General features: G+C 33.3%; 1 protein-coding gene across 2 annotated transcripts in view; it reads right to left on the reverse strand.

Moving 5' to 3' along the window:
* LOC111057128 (tetratricopeptide repeat protein 17) overlaps window positions 1-26,884 on the reverse strand; it is a 69,230-nt gene that overhangs the window by 20,791 nt on the left and 21,555 nt on the right. Inside the window, exons 7-10 of one of the 2 annotated variants that reach the window (XM_039424837.1) lie at window positions 16,402-16,559; window positions 7,352-7,503; window positions 4,169-4,465; window positions 2,647-2,695 (exon numbers count right to left, since the gene is read on the reverse strand). In XM_039424837.1, coding sequence (XP_039280771.1) covers window positions 2,647-2,695; window positions 4,169-4,465; window positions 7,352-7,503; window positions 16,402-16,559 — 656 coding nt within the window. The remainder of the gene's footprint in view (window positions 1-2,646; window positions 2,696-4,168; window positions 4,466-7,351; window positions 7,504-16,401; window positions 16,560-26,884) is intronic. The other variant, XM_039424838.1, reaches the window with a different exon arrangement.

Here is a 26,884-nt window from a genome sequence, read left to right on the forward strand (position 1 = left end):
GCACTTAATATCACCGCACTTTGAATAAATTAAGTTAATTCAGAAAATTTTGAAGCCAAAAATATTCACACAACTTTCCACTAGTACAGCTGTGATCATAAAATGAACTATAAAAGTAATGAACTGAATTCGAATCAGTTCGGTTTCAAGGAAATGAATCCCATGTTCATCATCATCAAGAGTTACCCCAGACAGGATATTGACGAAAAATACTATACATAGAAGTAATTTGGTCCTTCAAAATCAATCAGCAAAGAGCAGAAACATATTTATAAAGGTGCGTACAGATTTAAGCGCCGCGAACATGAGCAATTCACTTTTAATCAGCTGATTATATCTGTATTTTTACAGAAACGGTAAGATACATAATATGTATCTATATATCTATATATGTATCATATATTTATATATATATTATATAAAAAGCTTGACATCAGCTGATTAAAAGTGAATTACTCATGTTCGCGGCGCGTATATCTGTACGCACCTTAAGACATACTGTAGAAAGGATTGTCAAACTTGAAAATGGTGAATGATGAAGAAAAGTTAGGTTTGTCGTAAATTACACTAACATGTTATGTTGCTCAAGTTGACTTCGTAGATTACATGTTGCTGAGAGTTAGAGCTATCTTTAATGGACTGAATTCAAAAACAATAAAATTGAAAAATTAATGGAGAAGCAATAGAAGGGATTGTGCAACTATTAGTATACAAAAAAATACAGGTCAGTGATGAACATAACCAGTTTAAATAATTGATTGACACCGTTGTAACTGAGATGACAGTTTAGAGTGCTTATCCAGTTATTTAAGACTGTATTCACAATAAAAATCTTTAGGCACACATTCACTTTGACAATCACATCAGTGAGAAATCCAATTCTATTTTTGTCATTTTTTGTCCTCAAAGTACAACTTCTTAAAAATTATTTTTTGTCATAGTCATTCAATTTCAGCTGTTTTACATCCATGAAATCAAGCCGTTCAACAGCTGATTGTAGAACAAATAAACATATGATTCTCATTACAGCATACTGTCACTGTACTGTAATAAAATCATATGTTTTCTTTACTGTCGAGTATGTTCCCTAGTTCCGAATTTGGATCAGCAAGGCTGGTACGAAAACCGCTTTTTAGCGCTCCAGGTTGAAGTTTTGTCAACTACAATAAAGAAATTCCTGATTTGAAACTTGTAAACTAGGTTATGTTTATAGAATGCATGCAGTAATGTCAGCACAAGCAGGTAATGTTTTCTGTTTCTCAATTATTCTTTTCTAGATTATTATGACAAAAAATAGTGTAAGTTACTTGGACGAGAATGTCTTTTGCAGTGTTCGAATGAAATTCTAGTCTCAGCTAACACCTCGACTAGAAACATCATTCTCGCCTGCAAAAGGGCCCTTCCCGTCCTTGTGACTTAAGATACTATTTCTCCCTTCATGTGGATGTATCTGTTTTCCACAAGTACAATGGTCTTTTAGAGAACTAATCAATATAAAGCTAGAAATAGAGTCAATAGTCAAATTCAAGATACCAGTATTACTATAGTTCTGTTGTGTCCTCTTACAAAATAATGTATGAAGAACCAATTACATCCATCAATTTCTGAATAACTGTTGTTGATAGAAATACATACAGAGTGATGCAGAGGAAACGCATGTTTTTCGAATCGCTAGTACTCGGCCACGGGAGCGAGTATTGCCCTGGAATGTTGGCAGACGGCCCATACTATGCCATTTCAGTTGCTATGAGCGTTGGAACGTACAACATCGTGTGTTCGCTGTCGAGCAGTTTTTCAGAAACAATGAATCTGTAGTCACATTGAAACGCTTTTCCGTCAATATTTTTGAGTAGAGCGTCGAGGTGTAATGCCCGATTGAAATACTGTACTCCGATGGGTTGCAGCGTTTAGGAGTATTAGTTCAGTGATGAAAAATAAACAACCTGGTCTTCCCCGTTCAGTCGCTACAGGTAGGGCTCCTACACCACTAAAAATCCGTTGATTTTTAGCTTATCTATATCAGCTACTGTTTTTATTGGTGTAGGAGCCCTACCTGTGCTGACGTCACCATCAACCACCTGTCATGCACTATGGCTTTGTTCACGGAGGTAGTAGTTCAGTTCGTACTCCTGAAAATGTAGACCAGGTCAGTGTCGTCTAGTCCAGAGACCATGTCGTCGAGTCGATCGTCTAAGACTAGTTCGTCTAAAACAACTGCTGTTCTGACTCGGTCTACATTTTCCGGAGTAAGAACTGAACGGGGAAGACTAGGTGGTTTCCTTTTCGACACAGAACTAGTACTCCTAAACGCTGCAAACCATCGGAGTAAAGTATTTCAATCGGGCATTGCACCTCGACGACTAACTCTAAAATATTGACGGAAAAGCGTTGCACTGTGACAACAGATTCATTGTTTCTAAAAAACTTCTCGACAGCGAGCACACGATGTTGTACGTTCCAACGCTCATAGCAACTGAAATGGATTAGTATGGGCCGTCTGCCTAACATTCGTTCCAGGGCAATATCACCTCCCGTCGCCGAGTATTAGCGATTCGAAAAACATGCGTTTCCTCTGCACCACTCTGTACAATGCACAGAATTATTTTATAAGAGAATAAGAGAATAAATCAATATCTATACACTCACCAGAGTTTAAATATGTGGATTGGAACTCCTGACTCATTATACTGGAGAACTGCAGAAAGGTAGAGAAAATATATATTGATACTTATTACCAGAAAGAATATTGGAAAATAATGATAAAGAAATATCTAATATTTCAGCAAACAAAGAATACCAAACTATGAGGATGGAGCTAGCGAATGAACGAATAATTTATATTGTATCAGCCGGTTTCAATAGCATCCTTTCCAGATTCTTCAGTAAAAGAAAACACTGTATTCATTTATTCAACTTCCAAAGTACAACACCAATAATGCAAAAATAATTTACATGCAAAATAGTAGAGAGAACAGATGAAATAATAATTCAGCTGAAATCATGTGTCGGCGCATAAAGTCTGCCTGTCTAACAGTCTGTGTGATATCTCTCAAATAGCATCAGCTTTTTTTTAAATGAATGGAAAAATGACAGAAAAAGCATGCAATTAATTCCAGTTGACTAAATAATAAAAACAAACAACATTTTTTACTCATGCACTTTCAATGTTATTTTTATATCCTGAAAAAGGAAGAAGGAGCGAGTCAATTTTGTTGTCAAACGAGCTTGACCTGTTAAAAGGTTCAAATAATTCGTGTTCAAAATTTGAAGCTGATTGATCAATTCTCTCTCAAGTTCTTGTCAAACATACAAACATTTCAAGCTCCCCTGAGTCCAAAAACATGATTTTTGGGTGTTGGTCTGTGTGTGTGTGGGTGTGTTTGTGTCTGTGAACACGATAACTCCATTCCTAATTAACCGATTGACTTGAAATTTCAAACTTAAGGTCCTTATACCATGAGGATCTGACAATAAGAAATTCAATTCAAAATGGCGGAGAAAATGGCGGATAATGGCTAAAAAACCATATTTTTCACGGTTTTCTCGAAAACGGCTCTAACGATTTTCTTCAAATTTATACCCTCGATAGCTATTTATAAGCCCTATATACTAACATGAGTCTCATTTCTGGGAAAATTGCAGGAGCTCCGTATGAATTTTGTTAAATTTCTATCACGATTTTCTCAAAAATGACTTGACCGATTTTTTTCAAATTCATACCCTGTATAGTTATTTATCAGCTCTATTAACTGGCATGAGTCTCCTCCATGAGAAACTAACAGGGGGTCCACCCCATCCCTGAGAAATTTACTTTGTAACCTCCTTCTCGTGCGTGAGGTAGGTAGGTAGAGCAGTTCATTCAAAAGAACACTCTTGTCGATATTTTATTTGTAGAACAGCTGTTTTGACAACTTTTAAAAAATCCTCAAATTTCATAATTCAAACAAAGGAAAATGTACTCTGAAAACAATAACAATAGTATAATCATAGTTTTAATTATTTAGCCGCCAATCGGCATAATGTTATTCCCCGAAATTATCTTCGTTTAAGAATGAGGCTTATAGATCAATGAGCAAGGAAAGTTGTGTGAGTGTCCCACACCAGCTTTTTTAATTTGTATTGTGTTCCAGTAGCGCTGAATAGTGAGTAAATAAATATTGAATATCACCTGATTGAAACCTTCCACAATAGAATCATAGTCCCTATTTATGATTTTCCCAGGATCATTCCCCAGCTTGGTGTTTATTTCTTCAATCTCCTCATCGAGAGAAGCGCCACTAGCGTCATGAGTGCTTTCCAACATTTCGAGCGGTTCTTCTGGATCCATTTCATCGATGAAAACTTCCAAATTTTCGGGTTCCTTGTCCGGCGACGTTGTGTCTGTCGAAATCGGTGGAAGGACATTGAGTAGACCCATACCAGCCTCCTTCAACTGCTTAGGGATGTACTCGTTGATCATATGCGCCTGAAATAAACATGATTATTAATACTATTTCTAAATTCGAAATTTATTTGTTTTCTTGATCTGTTATAATGAATTGTTCAGTTCAAAATTTGACTTTAAGGCTGGCCACTAACGGTAGAACAGACATGATAAACATTTATTTGTTTTCTTGATTTGTTATATGAATTGTTCAGCTCAAAATTTGACTTTAAAGGTAGGCGCACACGGACCGTCATCGGACGGACGGCACGCATCGGACGGATCGGACGATTAGATTCGATGCATTGTTTTCAATTGGAAACAATGTATCGGACGGACGGCACATTCCAATTGAAAACAATGCATCGAATCTAATCGTCCGATCCGTCCGATGAGTGCCGTCCGTCCGATTACGATCTGTGTTCGCCTACTTTGAGGCTGGCCACTAACGGTAGAACAGACATGATAAACATTTATTTGTTTTCTTGATTTGCTATACGAATTGTTCAGTTCAAAATTTCACTTTAAGGCTAGCAACTAACGGTAGAACATGCATGTCATGAATGTTTATCATGCACATACACATGTTCATCATGCAAGTTCGTCCTCAGCGAGAGGCTTTCAACATACAATAAACCACTGAAAAATTACAAATCATAATGATGGAAAAGAATTTGAATACTATTGTCATAATATTTAGTAGTAGAGGAAGGTATTCCACCCATTCCCACTGTTTCACTGTCCATTGATTTAATATATTGAATTTTTTGTATTCATCAGCCTCTCTCAAGTCAATGTGTTCCTTATTGGAGGGTTTCACTAACAAAGTGGTTTGAATATGCATTGTTTTTTACTCTTGTCATAAGATTTGGTAGTAGTTAAAGGCATTCTATCTATGTTCACTGTTACAGTGTCCTTCAATAGTCTGTGATGACAGATATTGCCTTTTTTGCAATCCACATTTTTGCAAATGTGGGTCAAGAGGCTGAGTCAAGGGTGGCCGATTAAAGTGTGTGATTAATAATATAATTAAGCCTGCAGCGCATCACAATAAATTAATTTGAAATAAAAACAATAAAACATAAACATATCTCTTGAAGCCACAGTTTCGTTTATTTCAAACTGTCATTTCTTAGTTTCCTTGCAGAATGAGATGAAGTTTGTAATTTTGACCATAATTTGTATATTATGATGAGAATTATCAATTATTGAGGCTTGAGAGTTGAAAAATCGTGTTCAGCGACCGAAAATACATAAGATAGCGTTCCTGAAAAACATAATTTGAATGCGTAGACTAGTAGGAGCGATGTGATAGACAGGCCACTACGTGCATTAATCATGGGGGAGGACCGCGCCGCAGAGTAACAGTGCTACTTATCCCCCTCCCATCACCGCATCTATGATCGTAACCCCCAAACTATATATATCATTGGATTCAGGAAGAAATGGCCTACAACGTTTATTGTGAACCTTTTCCTCTAAGTCGGCTAAATTAAATATTCGAGAAGTAACAAAAAGTCCATAATAAAAAAATACATTTTTCGAGATATTTTATTTTTTTACGGAAAAACTATGCGGTTTATCGTAAAAATAAAGAGGATCACATTGAAAGCCAGTTATGTGTACATAATATTGAGAAGAAATTAAAAGCTGTACTATGAATATTAACTGCAGGACAGGCGATTTTATAAGCGCGCGTTTTTTACAACTTACCCCCTCCCCCAAGCTGTCGACCACCCTGGGACGTGACGACATCGAGTTTCATATACACTAAAGACCCCCTAACAATAATCCGAAGTCAAATTCTCTGCCTCTCTCATGTATGCTCAATGTAAGCCAGCGCCTGGACTAACACCAATGTTTGTCATCGCAAAAAAGGCGTGCTACTACTATTCCTTATTTTTTATTAACCTATGAAATGCGTTCAATAATTTACAGAACGCAGTTCTGACTACAGCAATATATACAGCAATGGACTGCAGCCGTTAATACAGCACGGCTACAGTCATCGGTTGGGATTTGGACCTCACATACAATCTACTGAGTGAAAAGGCAATCACCTAAAGGCAATCTAAATTTGAGAAAGGAACAGTTTTGAGTTTCAAGCCTATTGTACCTTTCCCAATCATTCATAGTTGAGAATGATATTCATTCATTCATTTATTTTTTATTCACAATCACAAATCATAATTAAAATATGATATTATATACTAGGGCATTCCCAGATCAACCTTAACGTCACTGAACAGTAATCCCTTTCTACTTGTCCATTTGATTTATAGAAACCTCCCACAAACAATCATAGATGCAGAAGAACTTGGTGCTGCCGCCTACAAAAAGAGAGTAGGTTTTTGGATCCGCTCAATCGGCCGGGTGGCCGCCTCGGCGCTGCTGGAGTCGCCATATAGGTGACACGAAGCAGTTGGCACATGCTCAACCACAAACCTCACTAGTTTGTAATTTTGTGTTTCAAGCCCTTCATGCCTCACCTGAGTTTCTCTTATTTATTTTAATTACTTATATTCTGCTTTTATATTGTACTTTCTATTTAATGTTGTTGAATCGTCAGTTCAGATAGCTCACCAGAAGATGAAGTATTCTGAGTCGGGTAATTGTGCTGTGTGAATCATCATTCATACAGTTTGTATTTTATACATGACAGGATTTAACATATTTTTTTTATTTTTTTATTTATAGGTTAAGCTTGAATCAATAAAAATTATTGACTGTTTTTTTTGCACTTGTATTACCTGTATAGATTGTGTACTCTTCCCCGCGCACGGATCAACAGTCCATGCGGGGAAATAATTATTCCATAATTATTATTCTGTTCTATATTGTACATTGTTTCTGTATTGGAATAAACAAATTGAATTGAATTGAATATTGTATGTATCCATGTATGAATAGAGATAAATAAATAAACACCTGAGTTTCGACGTTCTTCAACAGCATTTGTAAGGAGAGATTGATGTCAATGACCAAATTATTGGAGAGTCGGCCGATGTCCGCTCTCGAGTCACATGTCAGAATCGATTGGTCGCCGTCGCTTTCATGCAGAGACGGCGAACACTTCATTCCTGAAAATTAATTTCCATTTTTTCCATTAATTTCCCATTTCCACGATTAATCATCATATCTCAACACATAATTATTGAACACTAGCAGGTAACCAGTGGATCTAATTAAAAACTTGACCCACTGAAATCATGAAGAATTTAAAACATTTCTATAACCATCTTCGGTAAATTGAGAATCTATATGCAAAGTTTCAAGTTAATCAGTCCAGTAGTTCAGTCGTGATGATGAGTCAGTCATTCGTGAATTTCCTATCCCGTACTTATAAGACAGTTCTTTCCATTATCATACTAGTAGTTCTGTGAACAGTAGACCTCGCGCTCAGTAAGTTACATTGACCTGTTGTTGTTTTCACAAAAATTAATAAATAATTTATCAATTTAAAATGTCTAGAAAAAATCCTAAATAAACATTCTGTCCTATCGTGCCGTGACGTGTCGTCCCGGAATGTGAGTGCTGTTATCAGGCCTGGCTGCCGTCAATACGCCAATCCAATCAACCCATCAGAGAACATTCTGTGTTGTCGTGTTGGAGGAAAATCGGTGTGTTGAAATTAAAAAAATAGACTAGCATAATGCTGATTTCTTACAAGATACATTTCTCACTTTTTAAGATTTTAGAAATCAATTATATTTGTTGCAATTTTAATCAACAGATTAAAAAAGAAAAATGTAAAAAAATGTTTACTATCAATAACACCAAACTAGAATCAGTAGACAACTGTCTACTAACGTTGATGGAAAGATAGATTTTCAAGATGTTCGATGTTTTTGAACGGGTAGTATTATAGTCCATTAGACAGCTGATTTATGATGAATAATTCTATAGTCTGATTTTTACGATAATATTGGCGTATGAAGGAGGCTCCTTTTTTCTTTTATATTATCCTTGAAATGCAAAATTTCCAAAAACCTTGTATATACGTCGACGCGCAATTTAAAAAGGAACATACTTGTGAAATTTCATGAAAATCTATTACCACATTTCGCCGTAAATGCGCAACATTTATAGTAAACATTTAAACATAAAGAGAAAGAAGAAAGAAAGAAAGAAGAAAGAAAGAAAGAAATATTTATTGTCAAAATCATTAAACAAACTTTACAAATGTGAAAAATATAAAAATTTTCATATACAATACATTGCAAAAACTTAAAATTAAAATATTTTCCATTTAAAAATCGATTATAATATTATCATTGGCGTTACCAGCAAAACTAAGTAGTTTGAGCGATGGCAACGAGTAATCAGTCGGCTATAATTAGTGGCTTGAGATTCAGTCGAAAATAGAAAAAATATAATAAAGAAAAAAGAAACATATGGAATGTATGAAAAACTAGAAAGAAATAATAAAATTTCAATCCGAAAAGAAGAAGTACTAAGAGTGAAATACTAAGAGAGCAGAAAAACTAGAATGAATTCATAATAATTTAAAAACTTAAAAGAAAAAGAGATGATTCATGTAATTATTAATCTACAATTCACTGTACATATGTAATCCATTTAGTAACATAATGTAATTCATTTGTAGCATATATGCAATTTATTCCTTTTGTAAGCAAAGAGAGAAATAGAAAAACAATACAATACAGTACACATGACACAAAAAATAAAACTTAAACTCAGAGAGAGAGAATTAATCTGGGAGTATAGCCCTACTAATAATAAATTCAGAGGAACTGAGGAAGACAGTTAGTATATGTACATCAAATTAAAATATTTTAGGTATGATATCTTCTGTCTTTATCCAGCTTTCAATTTTTAATTTAAGTGCTTTTGTACGTTTTCTTGCAATGAAATGTTCTGGCATAAAATTAATAAGCTTTTTTGTTGTATAGTTGAATTGTCTTCTGCATATAGTTAGATCTGTTCGAGGAACAAAGCATCTATTTACTGATCTAAAACTATAATTAGTTGAATGAGGTGTAAAAAGATGTATATGGTTGCTGATATATTTAACAAGATTTCTGATACACAAAGAGAAATGCCAAACCGTCGACTTGAATCTCAGATTCGCTCGGTCAATTATAGCAGGTACCCCATGCTCCGCAAAGGGTCTAATTAAAAACTTGACCCACTGAAATCCTGAAGAATTTAAAACAGGTCTATAACCATCCTCGGTAAATTGAGAATCTATATGCAAAATTTAATGTTAATCAGTACAGTAGTACAGACGTGATGATGTGCCATTCGTGAATTTCCTATCCCGTACGTGTATAAGCCGATTCTTTTCTTTAGATTAATTTGTTTAGATTAATTAACAAATCAAGTGGCCCAATTGAAATACTTGAATATTCAAGATACATCTAGAATAAAAAATAAAAGTTTCATGGAATGATGAAATGTGATTCCATTATAATATCAGTATAAATGTGTATTATTCCAATTCTCCTGTCTTGAATACAAAATTATTGGAAATCACAAAGAAACAAACAAACACGTGTAAGTGTTTTAAAATAAAATTGCGGTATTTGATAGAACTTGAAAGGAAATTATTTAAGCAACAAATTGGTCAATTTGATAACTAGTCAACAGTAAAATTGACTTATCTAATGCCTTGTGGCTGATGATCAATTTTGTACTAACCGGAAAATCGCAAAAGAAAATTACTATTCAATTTACAAGTATAGTGCTAGGTCACGTTTTTAATCACGTTACAAACTTGGGATGTAATGACTGTAAATTTTGTCTAATGCTCAAACTTTTCAAGTAGTTACATCAATTCGAGCCAATTGAATCGCGGAAAGACAACATTCCTACCTTATTTAGATGTCGTTATGTAATTAATATTTCAGTGGAAACAAACAAAAGATTAATGATAAAGTATAGGTTGAAGTATCTATGCTTGACAAGTTTGCGAGTGGATGGCTTTAGAAATATTTTTTAGTTTCGAACGAGATATCATTCTCAAGAATAGACTGCATATAAACACGAACACGAGCACAGGCGCAAAATTGTAAGAATTGAATTGAATATCAATGGCCAATGTATAAGTGCCGAAAGCAATATAAATATGATTCCTAGAAAATTCACGGGAAGGGATATTAGAGTACTTGTTATTGAACGACTTCGTACTTGTTCGAAATCGAAATTTAAGGCAAATATTATTAAAGAACGCTTACATTTTTTAAATATTACTATAGATTTGTTTAAGATATGAATGCATTTAAACATAGAAAATATAATTATAGGGGAGTGTGAGCGATGTACGTAAATTACTATTTCCTTATTAATTCAACAACTATGTTAAATTACTATGTAGCCAATAAATTCACTTGGAGCTTATAATAGTGAGGTCCACGTTAGAATGGCAGTGAAGAAAGATAGGAAAAAACTTTGCCAAGTCTCTCTATTTTGCCACTGAGTGTACACAGCTGTTACTCAATTCATCCCATTAAATTTGATCTAATAATAATAATTATCATTTCCTTAGTAAAATAATCAATTTGATGTCAAATTAATCAAGAAAATATTTTTTCATAATTTGATTCAAAACTTTGCTTCCATAACTGAGATCAGATTTTTATTTTTATACAAACCTGAAATGGCGGCTAATTTAAAAAGCTGTGATACACCAATCTGAATTTCAAAAAAACAGAAATTAAGTTACTTGGTGGGTATTCTATTCCAATTTCTTTCAAAAATGATAGAAGAATAGAAATCCTTTTTAAAATAAGTAATTTCATTAAAAACAATTCTGAAATAACCTTTCAATTATTATTTATACCGGTACGACTAGGTCTAACTAAACGTGTAGAACTTATTTGTTTGTCAAGTTCCGTTCAATCTAATAGAAAATATAATTATAGGGGAGTGTGAGCGATGTACGTAAATTACTATTTCCTTATTAATTCAACAACTATGTTAAATTACTATGTAGCCAATAAATTCACTTGGAGCTTATAATAGTGAGGTCCACGTTAGAATGGCAGTGAAGAAAGATAGGAAAAAACTTTGCCAAGTCTCTCTATTTTGCCACTGAGTGTACACAGCTGTTACTCAATTCATCCCATTAAATTTGATCTAATAATAATAATTATCATTTCCTTAGTAAAATAATCAATTTGATGTCAAATTAATCAAGAAAATATTTTTTCATAATTTGATTCAAAACTTTGCTTCCATAAATGAGATCAGATTTTTATTTTTATACAAACCTGAAATGGCGGCTAATTTAAAAAGCTGTGATACACCAATCTGAATTTCAAAACAACAGAAATTAAGTTATTTGGTGGGTATTCTATTCCAATTTCTTTCAAAAATGATAGAAGAATAGAAATCCTTTTTAAAATAAGTAATTTCATTAAAAACAATTCTGAAATAACCTTTCAATTATTATTTATACCGGTACGACTAGGTCTAACTAAACGTGTAGAACTTATTTGTTTGTCAAGTTCCGTTCAATCTAATAGAATATATAAGGATTAAGTTATTAACATTTTGTTAATAGCTTTGGTGTAAACGCAGCTTAAGAGTAAATTATGATTCAACTGAATCAACTAGAACTAGAACAGGTGACATCAGATACTTGAGGATGAGAAAACTGCGTGAGGTCTACTGTTTACAGAACTACTAGTTAGTTGTTTATTGTATGTTAGAAGTTGCTGTCAAACAGTTGTTCAAAAATATGACACTACATGCATGCATTTGTACACAAATGTTCATCAAGCATGTCCTATCATTATTGGCCAGCCTTAGGCATCAAGATCACTTTCTCTCTCTCTCTCTCTCTCTCTCTTCTCTCTCTCTCTCTGCACTTCCTGTTTCTATCAGGTCCATCGAGAGCCGAGCGAGCTTCATCCTGACTTTAAAAAAAAAACATCTTTTGGAGCAAATGACTGAAACTGTCCGGCCCTAGAACGATCACATGACAACCATCCCACCAATAATATACATTTAAACCTGTTATAGAATGAATTGTATATATATTATATAAACTCATGTGATTTTAATCATCCACTGCATACTGCTGTATATTACTGAAAGTTGATAACCCTGATCTACTTTCAGCCCACTTCATTTTATTAATCAATAATTTGATCTTATCTACCTATATAATTATTTTACTTTATCAATTTTCTGTTTTTTTCTCTTAAATATTCATATTAATTAAAACTTTTACAATATTTCCATTGATAAATAAATCCTTAGTTTAATGAATGAAATTAACGTTTTGGTAGAGAGTTAATGGGGAGGATATTTTTAATATTCTTTCCGAAGAATGGGCATTGATATGTCCAAAGCTCCGCCAATTTATATAGATGTATAACAATATAATTATCTATAGTTATTATATTACAAATTGCTTTTTCATATCATATACAGTTCAATAATTGTTTTCTTAGTCTATATTATGTAAATTCATCTATAATTTTGCTGTATTATAAGCTATTGTATATAAGTGTATAAGCCAGTATATATTGTAATCTACATAAAGTACTCAATCAATCAATCTCTTTCTCTCTCTCTCTCTCTCTCTCTCTCTCTCTGTGAGATCATCGTCGTTTGTAAACCATAACAATCTTTCTACGGCTTCCTATTGTTGAAAATGCACCCGCATTCATATCAATCAAGCATGATCTTTGACATTTGCACTCACAATGGACAAGATAAAAATGCTATTAATTTTCAATTAATGTGATTAACTGTTGGCTAATATCTGAATCTTCCTCCAAATTTCATAATACATTTTTTTTAATCTACAGTACTGTTATTAAACAGTATTTTCGGAAAACTATTTAATTTTAATCAGTAGACAGTAGCTGATGTCTATGACAAGAATTGCAAACAAAAAACACTATCATAGGTCATGATCATTGCCTCATACTTGAATTTTTTTCAATTGACTACTCGTCAATGAGTAAGTAATAATCTGTTCATTAGTTCAAGGTGAACGGGCAGAGAGAAGATTAATTTCTCACTTGAAACTTTTTTCAAGTGCTCTCTCAATTATTATACTAATTTAAAAACGATTACGTCTCGAAAATTAGAAGGGAAATAGATTTGAACGCATAAAAATTCGCTTACAGTATTTTTTCAGGATAACAATATTTTCAAAAATTTAAAACTTCGTCGTTTTATAAACTTTCATATGTCCATCATATGTCAGAGATCTACCTTATCCTGGTTTAAGAAACGCAATACTATGAAATTGAATATGAATTTGAATACACATTTCCCTAAGATACAATATTTTAAAATTAACACTTTGCACAGAGTCTACCACTGATGATGATGTCAAGTGCATCGAAACTAGTTTGGACTCAAATAAAAACTTTGTGGAATTGACAACATCTTTTTATTTCACCTTAAGACAATATTTTCACTAAATTTTATAAAAAATCCTTCAATCAAATTATTTACTTATAAAAATACTTTATATTATACAAACATGCATATAAAATTATATTTGTTTCTTATGAACCTAGATTATAAGTGTAAATTAAGTTGGCTTTCAACCTAAATTATTTTAATGTTTCATTTCAATACGCTGACAAAGTCTCTTTTTTAAAAGATAAAAGTCTCTTTTTTTCTTTAGTGCTACTTTTAAATATAAATAAACATATAAATCTAAGTACCCTTTTTAATATTATTAATCTATATATATAAAAGCGAAATGGCACTGACTGACTGACTGACTGACTGACTCACTCACTCACTCACTCGCATAACTAAAAATCTACCGGACCAAAAACGTTCAAATTTGGTAGGTATGTTCAGTTGGCCCTTTAGAGGCGCACTAAGAAATCTTTTGGCAATATTTCAACTCTAAGGGTTGTTTTTAAGGGTGTAAAGTTCGTCTTTTAGCATGTATATTCTTCTTCTCGCAATTTCTTAATTATAATTGAAATTTCCATATCATATGTTAATATAGAACTATAATCTAGATAGAGTACCTCTTCAAAACAGTTGTTAACTGGCAACTAAATTAATAAGTTTGTCAAGTTGGCATTAAGTTGAGTTGACTTTGTTAGGTTGGCACCAAGTTGAAGATTTTATGCATTTATCGCGGAAAAATTGATTGGGCACTGCGAGCGAAGCGAGCCTGCTGATCTCATTCTTGGACGATCCAGTCGGGGGTCCAGGGGGCGGAGCCCCCTGGCTAGACGGATATGGCGAGCGAAGCGAGCCTGACGGCTAGTGGTATTATATAGCCGAAACATGTCGTGATTAAATAATCTCAGAAAGGGTACTTAGATCTGACAAAGTCTTATGCAATTTTGTAATTATTCTTCGACAGATAAATTATTATTACTAGTAGTTCTGTGAACAGTATTACTCACGCAGTATTCTCATCCACAAGTACCTGATTGAAACTATAGACCTTATGGAAATACAGTAATAGACTGGCTTCTCCACACACCTGTGCTATCACTTGTCAGCTGATTTATGATGAATAAATTATTCTATAGTCTGATTTTTACTCTAATATTGGCGTATGAAGGAGTCTCCTTTTCCTTTTATATTATCCTTGAAATGAGATATTATCCTTGAGTATGGACTAGTAAGGAAAATTTTACTGGACATTATTTGTTGCGAATTTCATGAAGAATCTGGCTGTTACACCTTTCGTGGGGCACTCTGTATATAGGTAACCCGTGCTCCGCGAGGTTCTAATTGAAAACTTGACGACAAACTGAAAACTTGAAGAATTAAAAATAGGCCTATAACCATCCTCAGTAAATTAAGAATCTTTATGCGACATTTCAAGTTAATCAGTTGAGTAGTTCAGACGTGATGATGCGTCATTCGTGAATTTCCTATCCCGTACGTGTATAAGTCGATTCTTTTCTTTATTATCTTAGATTAATTAACAAATCAAGTAGCCCTTTTGAAATACTTTACTATTCAAGATATATCAAGAATAGAAGATAGTTTCATAGAATGATGAAATGGGATTCCATTGTAATATCAGTTGTGTATAAGCCAGTTCTTTCCTTTATTATATTATATACGTTAATGATCTTCCTGCAGCAATTAGTTGTAAAAATGTAAAACCTGTTATGTTTGCTGATGATTTAGCTGTTCAAATAAGAAATAAAAGTCTTTCTGGTAGCTTGCATACGGTTAATGAGATAATTGAAGATTGGACAGCTCCTAATTCATTGTGTCTTAATAAGGACAAAACTCAACTTTTGGAATTTGGATTTAGATTACAACCTGACTATGCAAAGTTTCTTGGTATAACAGTTCAAAGTAATTTAAAATGGGACTTACATATCAAAATATTATGTGGCAAACTGTCGAAGGGAATTTTCATGTTGAATAGATTGAAGTTCGTTGTTGATAATTTCAGTGTATTTTGCTTATCTTCATTCTTATTTGTATTATGGCGTGGTTGCCTGGGGTAATTATACCAATGTAAAGAATTCTATTTGTGTTACAGAAACGAGCAGTAAGGGCCATTGCTAATGTGAATAGGTAGTCGTTTTCATTGTGTGGATTTATTTAAAAAATTCAACATTTTGACAGTACCAGCTATTTACATTCTTGAATGTCTTATGTATGTAAAAATTAATTTAGCAAGAAATTCTGTAAATAGCAACGTTCACAACCATTACACAAGAAATTCTGAATCTCTTGGGATGAACCAGTGCAATCATGCAAATACATTGAACTGCTTTAAGTAGTTTGGTATAAGAGCTTATAATAAGTGGGTGAATTTAAGAGAACCATGAAAAATATTTTAATAGAAAAGAGGAGTTTCTAATTTGAGGGTATTTTTGTTTGCTGTTTGTATGCTTGTGTTTGAATTTTTATTTCTATGAATGTAAATACTTTTTATTTGCCATGTTTAATTTATTATGACGATGCTATGCATTTGTATGTAAATGTTTTTCGCAATAAAGAAATCTTGAATCTTGAATCTATATAGATAATACAAGAGATTGAAGATAACTGACCTCTGTGGGCGAGATAAGTGCCGAGGGATGGGTGATGTTGACTGTGGAATTTGACCTGGATAGGTGCTTGAAATACGGCCAGCAGCTCCTGCTCTTCAGACCATTTTTTATGGATGTCATAGTAGTCCTTCAGCTGAGCCAATATGTCTTGCAACGATCTGAGACAAAAAACACAATATCTCATACAAAATAGAATAATATTTATAGTATAATAGATTATTGTTCAACAAATCTATACTTATAAAATTCTTATGTGACTCACTGATCACTATTTCTGGAAAACTACTGGATGGATTGCAACAAAACTTGGAATGCAGCTTCCTTATAAGTCCTAGGTGCTCACTAAAGGTGCGTACAGACTGTCGTTCTGCTCCGCAACCGAACGTCACTCCAGCAGAGCAATTGATGATCGACCGGCGAGCAACAGTGGTTCGACCGGGGAACGCGAGAAGATCTAACATCTTCCGTAACGTTCATGATGGGTGCGTGGGCGGAGCGACTGTGGTTCGATGGTGGTACGAGGGCGGTACGAGGGCGGTACGAGGGAGGAGCGTGCTCGGTGCGGGTTGGAAGCGCGAATATGTGTACGCAGCTTAAGAAATCTTTTGGCGAAATTTCAACTCTAAGGGCCGTTTGCACAGTGACAGTTTAAACTAAATTTCATTTCAAACTGGATTAAATCCGTATCAAGTCTAGTTTGTTATTATGTGTTTCATTATAAGTTTAAGCCACCAGCTGATTAATTCTAGTTTAAGCTTTGATTGTGCAAATGGCCCTAAGGGTGGTTTTTGACGGTTTAAAGTTCGTCTTTCAGCATGTATATTCTTCTTCTTCCAATCTCTCAATTATAATTGAAATGTCCATCTATATATAAAAGCGAAATGGCACTCACTGACTGACTGACTGACTCACTCACTCACTCACTCACTCGCATAACTAAAATCTTCCGGCTAGTACCATATATGTTGATATAGAAATATAATCTAGAGAGAGTACCTCTTCTAAATATTATGATATATTATTCTATTGTAGAATTAATTATTGCATAGAGTACAACGATTCAATCACAAATTATGTTTCAAGTGAGACTGTAAATGCATTATTAACAACAGGCAATCATGGCCTAAAGGTCTACACACATAGCAACAGACGGACGTATGCAGACAGACGGATAAAAATCAAACGTACGCATGCAGATCTGAGCATACATAATAATATGTAGACAGACGGACAAAAGATCAAACGTATGCATGCAGACGTGAGAAACGGACAGGCGGACGTTTAAGTGCTTGCAACATTCGAACCCTTGAGGAGGGAATTTTCCTCCGTCTATTTGCATACGTCCGTCTACTTAGCATACTAACGATAGAACATGCATGATACACAGTCGTCATACATTTTGTGTCATCACAGCGAAAAGCTTTGAGCAAAATTTTTCGAGGTTGGGTTTTGTATCACCAATTTTTTTGTTGCTCATTTTTCTATCATTAAAAATTGGGATTTTCCAGTGGTTTATTTATTATCACTATTAAATTTTATAAAACTTCAAAGTGAAAAAGCACTCACATTATTTGATGTGGCGACGTCCGTTTCGTGCTGGTATCGCATATTTTCAAGCCAAACAGGAACTAAGTTCTGAGTTCTGAAATGTGCGATACCAGCACGAAACGGACGTCGCCACATCAAATAATGTGAGTGCTTTTTCACTTTAAAGTTTTATAAAATTTAATAGTGGTAATGATAGTGGAAACAAGATGGATAACCAACAACAAGTTTATTTATTATTTATTTTATTTTAGAAGCCTCTCGCTGATTATTACATGTGTATGTGCATGATAAACATGCATTACATGCATGCTCTATCGTTAGTGGCCAGCTTAAAAAGGCGTTTTAGACACAACCTTCATTTTAGTAATATGATAATACCATAGAGAAACAATAGCGTAAGTAGATATCCCATGGTATAGGGCGTTCATGTAGCTTTTACTGTTATCCTAAGCCGATAGTTCACGTAGTTCTTTCCTATGCGGCTCCTAAGCAGAAGCATTGAGAAACAATAGCTTAAGTAGATATCCCATGGTATAGGGCGTTTATGTCGCAACTTTTACTGTTATCTCAAGCCGATTACTGTCAACTATTATCGATTGTTACTGTTTTGACTGGGTAAGAGTGTATAAACGGCACAATAAGAGACTATCAGCATTATAAAGCTTCACGGGAAAGAACTACGTGGACTATCGGCTTGAGATAACAGTAAAAGTTGCGACATAAACGCCCTATACCATGGGATATACTATAGCTACTTAAGCTATTGTTTGTCTATGATAATACTCTGTGACTGCAATAATTGTTTTTACAAAACTCGAACTATGCTCATCTTACTTAGTTCAGTTGATTTTGAGTTTAGCTTCATACTAATTTGTAACTTCATATAAATAATTATTATTAAACGAAAATCCATATTAAAATGCTGTAAATCACACCAAAGACTTCTGCTACTGCAAGAATACAGGATGATTTACAGCACTCAATTTGGATTTTCGTTTAATAATTATTATCAATTCAATAGCATTTGAATAATTATTGCTATATCGCAGTAATTTCCATCTGTTCATGAAAATAATATTTATGTATGTTTTATTGAAATATTCAGGGAATGAGTTTTCTAAAAGCACATTGGGTTGAATTGGATTTCCTAAATGCAATAAGGTTGAGTGGTAGAACTACAACTGACTAAAAAGTCTCAACTCCGCCAAATAAAGAATGTTTTCATTTCATTTAACATAAAGAAAGCTTGACAGTTAATTAGTAAATCTTCCGAGAAATAGGTAATCACTAAATTCCTTGAAACTCCAGGGAAAAAAATCCATAAAAGAGAAAATATTCATTAAATAATTGGAAAACTCAACTAGGGACTGAAAAATAAATTGACAGAATACTTCTTCAATTGAAGTTTTCAAGCTTATTATTATCATTAATTTATTCAAGTTTACAGGGTAAAAATTTTAATGATAATTAATATTATATTAACATTCTAAATTCAAAATCTTATGTGATTATTTTGGTATAAAAATTGTATGTTTAAAACTGCTGAAGAATCATAACCTCTTTTGAACTAATATGCAATCAAAATTCGGGAATGGAATAGTAAGTGCTATAAGCCTGTTTTTTCGTTTCCAATAATTTTATGATTTAGTTGTTTTATCATTGTTGTTAAAATGAATAAAATAAATACCGACCATCGTCTGACGGTTTTAATAGTATCTGCTCTCCATGAAAGATATAATCATGAAGCTTTCTATCGTCGTACTTTATGTAATTTTTATATTTTATCAAGAATTACATACTGTATTTTATTAAAAAAAAAAGACAGAATCAGCAAAAACAAAATGAGAAAAATGTTCAATTTAGCAGCTAATGTGGTTTCTATGAAATCATCAAATCAATCTGAAAAGTTGATGCAAAGAAGAAAATTGAAATAATCATCATAGAGCATTGAATATAATTGATTTGAAACACGGAAAATTTTTTTTAATGACAAATGATTGGCACTTGAATAACTAATAGTTTTCATCATTGCTTTGATATTATGCAACGACAAGACCAATTTTCTTTTATAACCATTTTTGTCATTGACATTATGTTTTTTGGGACAAAAAAAGATTTGTGTTTTTGAAATGACAGGAGATCAATTTGAACTGGTATTTTGGTCCTTTACCAAAATTATTCAATTATATGAGTAGACATGCATCATTTTTAACATCATGGTATTGCTAATGCATTCGTGAGAACTTATTAATTCATGAAGTATATTTTTACATTAAATACTAAATTAAGAACTATTCTTTTCTCAGAGACTGTTTTAACTCAACATAAATCTTTGAAAATAAGAATAGCTGTCTTGATATTTCTAAAATTCTCATTTTCTCGAACATTTTCGGAATCATAGGTCTAAAAAATAGACATACTATTTTCATTAAATTGATGTTTTCTAAGTACAGTACCCAAATTTTAATGAGAATTACAGCAGCATTCAAAATTTCATACCCTATTTGCTAACCGAATGTGTTAGCTCCGTATCACAGAGACAAGTTCTCACAGAGACAAGTAGTGTTTTTGAACGATATTAGTGTCACAGAGACAAGTTTCATAGGAACAAGTAGTTTTATAAATGGCAGTCTCACAGGAACAAGTTCCCACAGAGACAAGTTGAGTCTCACAGAGACAAGGTGAGTCTCACAGAGACAAGGTGAGTCTCACAGAGACAAGGTCTGTTTCACTGGAACAAGTAGTGTCAGTGGAACAAGAAGAGGGGTAGAGTCCCATTCGAACAAGTGTAGTGTCACAGAGACAAGGTCAGTCTCACAGGAACAAGGTTGGTGTGGTGTGTTGCCTACACATGAAGATGAAGGCATTCCATTTGCTCTAATAAATGGGATGTCATCTGTTTTTTAATATATATACATATATATTATGGTGACATGAATAGAATAGAATGACTGCCTTTATTTTTCTTAGAAAGCGAAGTTAGGGCGCAGTCGACCCTCTCTTACACTCAACTCTCTATCAAGTATTATAACAATACGAAACAAATAAATACAAATAATATGATTAAAAACAAACAATAGTTAAGTTATCTACTTATTTAAAATAATAACAAATTTTAAATTATTGAAAAGAAAGAGAAAAAAATGACATTGAAAATAATACATAACAATGCTGAATGATAGTATTTTCTGATACTTCATCACTTTAGTAAAAAATAAGACACTACAGAATACAATACAGTAGGCCTACATAGCAACTGAAGTGTTTGCTATACATTTCATTTCCTACTTATTATCACTATGTAAATCTCGAAGTGGATAAGTAAATATTACATTATGATTTATTTAAATAGTAAAATAGAATCTTCCTTCAATCAACAAACAACGTCACAAACAACGCTCCTTCAATCCACGTGACATACATATATAAATATATAATTTACATATGTTAATAATGTGGTGACATCATTTGAAGCCAGCTTTAAACGTTTCTCCTGTGGAGAAAAAATGATGAATTTAGTAGACTTTTTAGTGGATCCTAGACATTCAGATTCAAATCTATACATAACAATTGATTCCCCTTTTCATCCAGGATATTTGTGGTTTCTTAAAATTTTGATTTATTGACCGAGCGAAATGAGTTCTAAGATTCAAGTCGACGGCTTTGCATTTCTCTTTATGTTTATATGTTCCGCAATTACGGCGAAACGCAGCAATAGATTACCATGAAATTTGACAGGTATATTTCTTTTTAAATTGTGCCTCGACGTATATACAAGGTTTTTTGAAAATTTTGCATTTTAAGGTTAATACAATAGGTAAAGTCTCCTTCGAACACCAATATTACAGTAAAAATCAGAATAGAATCATCCATAATAATTCAGCTGTTGAGTGGATTTTTAATTGCATGCAATAACGCATGCAATTAATATATCAATGTAACTTAGTAAAAAATCAGCTGTCGTGTTGACTATTCATTGCATGCAATGACACATGCAATTAATAACGGAAAGAAAACATAGTATTTTCTCTCGACCTTTATCTGCTTTCAACTCGGTCTGACCTGTTGAAGGAGATTAGATTTTGATGTTAGCATATTTTTGATACACTAACCCCAACAGCCATTAGCCGTTTTCACACCGACATCTTGCCGACACAACATACAAACAGGATTTACTCTTATGGACAGTATGAGACGAGGCTGTGTTTTATAACTGCGCGAGGTCTACTGTTCATAGAACTACTAGTCCAGGATTAAAATGTTGTTTTACCAAAATCATCAAATATTTAATAATTCGATACAATGATACATGTACAAATGTGAAGCTGACTTGCACCGAGGTAGAATCAATTTAATTTTAAATAATTTGAAATATATTTAAAGTTGTTAGGCTTCATTAATTCATTGAACACCTATTTTATCATTATGTTTTACCAGAACCTATTAGAATTATAGATTGCCTTTAATAAATAAATTGAGTTCCATGTAAATGTATTATTTCCACCAAACTCCAAAATAACTATTTCAATGTGACTTTTAATTGTTCAGTCAATATAAAATAATTTTGATTCTGCAGTAACTTATACATAAGTGATATCAATGTAAGAAAGAACAGATTATATACTTCTACATGAATGTAACAATATTGGAAAGATGTTATCCAACAGTATTTGAATACACCCCTGACTGTTACTGTATGGGAGTACCACCAGTAATTTATAAGTTTTCAATTCGTCAAAAGAGTGGTTGTAGATAAAATAGTGTACTCAACGGTTATAATCTTCTCCTATCTATATTTTTCTCCTTATTATTGTTCATCTTCTTCCTGCCGCCAAAGTGCAGTACTTTATACCTGGCAATAGAATTTTTAGAAATAGAAGCATTTGGTTAACTTTGGTTTTACGCTTCAGTGAACATAGTCTATGAGCAGGGTAGTTCTACCTGGACACCACCGATGACAAATTGACCGGGCTTTCCAGAAGTACCTAACGGGAAACATTTGCTTTGTTTCATGGAAGCAAGGCATTGTAATACTGAATGAGTATTTATAGTTCTATAAAGCAAGGCCTTTTGGTTCTAATACCCGAGACGTCAGTCTGCAGATTGTTGTTATGGAATGCAGAAAACTTCTTTCACCAACCTTAGACAATAAATGCTGTTTCAAAAGATTGAAAAAATAGCATGCCGCTTCCAAAATCTATGGATATGGTTTATGTACTATATATATATATATATATATATATATATATATATATATATATATATATATATATATATATCTGTGAGTGTAGCGTAAGGGACCACTACCTCCGTAAACACGAGGTAGTACGATGTTTACGGAGGTAGTGAAGGGACACACTATTATTCCTCACCCACCATATAGCATATAATATATCGAACTCTGTCACTCCCACTCAACCACATCACTCTCTTACACATACCCTTTCCTTCGGGCTCACTCTCTCTCACTCTCTCTCTCTCTCTCTCTCTCACATGATAATGAATTAAAACGCAGATTTCTGTCTTTGACACTAATATCATGCTTTAGTTAGATCAATAATGTTTCAATTGCCATCTAAATCTAGGTGAACTATTTGTAACACATAAACTAATAATTAAAACCACCCTAAATAAACCTTGATTAGTCCCAACCGATATGGTTTACAGTAACTTTAAGGACATGACAATAAGACAATAATTGTGGGTTGGAAACGTAATTTTGAATATTTATTATAATAAAATATAATCCCATTTTTCTGGTGCTCCAAACTCGTTATTTAATAATAAACCTACAGTTTAAGAGCCATCACTGATAAATATGTCACTTAGTATAAATACAGAAGAACAAAAATCATAAACCTTATTCCGGGACACTTTCTCATTAATTCTTAATTTTCGTATAGCCTATGTGTGTGATAAACGAAATTTGAATTTGAAATCACAACAATTTTTGAAAAACATACAGTTTTGAATTACGTGCTTATTCTACGAAAATTGAAACCCCTTTTTTAGCTGGCGTCTAGGAATAAGAAATATATTGACGATAAATACAAACAATTTGGATGTAGATTAGGCGAATTGGCCTTGTCTAAAGGATTCATCTCATAGTCTGTTATACAATAAATGAGCAATTCAATTCATAACATCTAGTAGTCAGTCATCTTATGAATAGTGTTATCATTCATCAAATCAGTCTTATCAAGTCATAATTATCATCACCCAGTACAATTGAATAAATTAAGTCATACATTGAAAAAAGACATAAACTATTTATAAACTCACAGCACTGAATATCATATTTTCAACAATTTGAAAATTAATTTACGGAACAATAAGCATTTTCATTCAGAATTACATTTAGTGCGTTTTTTAATTTATTCAGAGGCAAGTTTCTTCTAATATAAGATAAAGGCAGATTATTGAACATGGAGTACACTAGATAGGAATAAATTTCAAGCTCTTACTCAATCTGACATTAGGAGTTACAATACTCTAGTAGTCCAGATAACAGTAGACCTCACTGAACATCCTTTGCAATGTGGTAACGAGAATATTCAGCCATCTACTAGAAATGCTATCTACTAGGAATAAAGTCATTGTAATAATATCAGCGCTTTTATAAAATGTTTGCCAATGGCCCCACTAAGAAATCTGATCAGGCTGGTTGGAGACTTCCAATCAACCATACATTACATTACATTACATTACATTACATTACCAGGGCTACCAGACATTGTTTTGCAGTAGTCGTACTATATCATAATGGAAAAAGTAGAACTTTGATATGAAAGTAATGAACTCACTCCGCTACAAATAAAATCTATTGGTGTGCTAATCTAAATGTTGCACTACTTCAATCCTGTAAAAATGAATACCGGTATAATACTTATTCTGAATTGATGGAATCCCAAGTCCCATTGCGCTTATGATAATTTTAAATGTTACTTTATTAACTCAGTAAGTTCAGAAAGTTATTGCTCAGTTGAATCAGAGCTACGATTAAAAAGATGATTTGGGAATTATCAAGTGGCACTTTTTGTTTTTCACTGGGATTTTCATTTTGTAACATGTAGAGACGCTTGTAGAACAACAATCTGTTAAATTTTTTATGGGAAAGATTTTATGAGGAAAATGAAGTTTTTCATTGACATTATCATCCGTAACTCGGAACGCCATGATAAATCTTGGCATCTAAAGCTGCGTTTACACCAAAGTTATTAACGAAATGTTAATAACTTAATCCTCACAGATTATTATAGATTGAACGGCACATGAAAAACACATATGTTCATCATGTGTATGATAAGTTATGTTCAATCTAATAGAATCTATAGAATCTATTGGTGTTGACGCAGCTTTACTCTGTGACTGTCTGGAGTTAATATTATATCAATTTGAATTTACAATTCGAGACCGCAGCTCGGAAAAAGAAGAGATGATTAGCTCATAATATTGGGGACCGAGCTTCGCTCAGGAGTACAAAAGCATAAACAATTTATTACGAAAGAAGGAATTATAATGAAATGTACATTAAGAATTGATCATTTAAATCGTTCGATTCATTCCATTGAAAAAAATAATATCAACTTAGGAATACAAGACATACATATACTATACTAAAGGTTAATGTTACTACAGAGACTCTTAATTCTTAGTAGATGATCCCAACTTCGGAACTAATTATAAAGATAGAAGACACATTTATTGACCGAGCGAAGTGAGGTCGTCTAAGATTCAAGTCGACGGTTTGGCATTTCTTTTAGTGTTCAAATGTTTATATGTTGCGCATTTACGGCGAAACGCGGTAATAGATTTTCATGAAATTTGACAGGTATGTTCCTTTTTAAATTGCGCGTCGACCTCAGGATAATATAAAAGGAAGAAGGAGCCTCCTTCATACGCCAATATTAGAGTAAAAAAAATCAGACTATAGAATTATTCATCATAAGTCAGCTGTCTAGTGGACTATAATACAAGTAGTTCTGTGAACAGTAGACCTCACGCAGTATTCTCATCCACAAGTACCTGATTGAAACTATATACCTTATGGAAATACAGCAATAAACTGGCTTCTCCACACATCTGTGTCATCACTTGTCAGCTGATTTATGATGAATAATTCTATAGTCTGATTTTTACTCTAATATTGGCGTATGAAGGAGGCTCCTTTTTCTTTTTATATTATCCTTGAAATGCAAAATTTTCAAAAACCTTGTAAATACGTCGACGAGCAATTAAAAATGGAACATACCTGTCAAATTTCATGAAAATCTATTACCGCGTTTCGCCGTAAATGCGCAACATATAAACATTTAATCATCAATGCCAAACCGTCGACTTGAATCTTAGACCTCACTTCGCTCGGTCAACTACCCGTTCAAAAACATCGAACATCTTGAAAAACGTTAGTAGACAGTTGACTATAATACTACCCGTTCAAAAACATCGAACATCTTGAAAATGTATCTTTCCATCAACGTTGTAGACAGTTGCAGCCAGACCTGATAAAAGCGCTCACACTCACATTCCGGGACGACACGTCATGGTACGATAGGACAGAAAGCTCTGTTTATTTAGGATTTTTCTAGACAATTTAAATTGATAAATTATTTATCAATTTTTGAGAAAACATAACAATAGGTCAATGTAACTTACTGATCGCAAGGTCTACTGTTCACAGAACTACTAGTGTTTAGTAGAAACGGGTTCTAGAAGAGGTAGAAAGATTTTCTTCTTTCTACATTTTTCTCATTTAAGCTGGTCTGGTATAATGGAGTAGGCCAATTTTGTTATTAATATACATAAAAATTTTTTTACTGCCATTTATATGAATTTAATAGTCTGCGTGAATTTCCCTAAACTTTCTGCAATAAAGTGACATAACTAACATTTTGTATTTGGACAGTATAGTATGAATTGGAAATGGCACAGTGTG

Source organism: Nilaparvata lugens, chromosome 3, assembly GCF_014356525.2.
Source record: "Nilaparvata lugens isolate BPH chromosome 3, ASM1435652v1, whole genome shotgun sequence".
In the NCBI taxonomy this organism is placed as follows: Eukaryota; Metazoa; Arthropoda; class Insecta; order Hemiptera; family Delphacidae; genus Nilaparvata; species Nilaparvata lugens.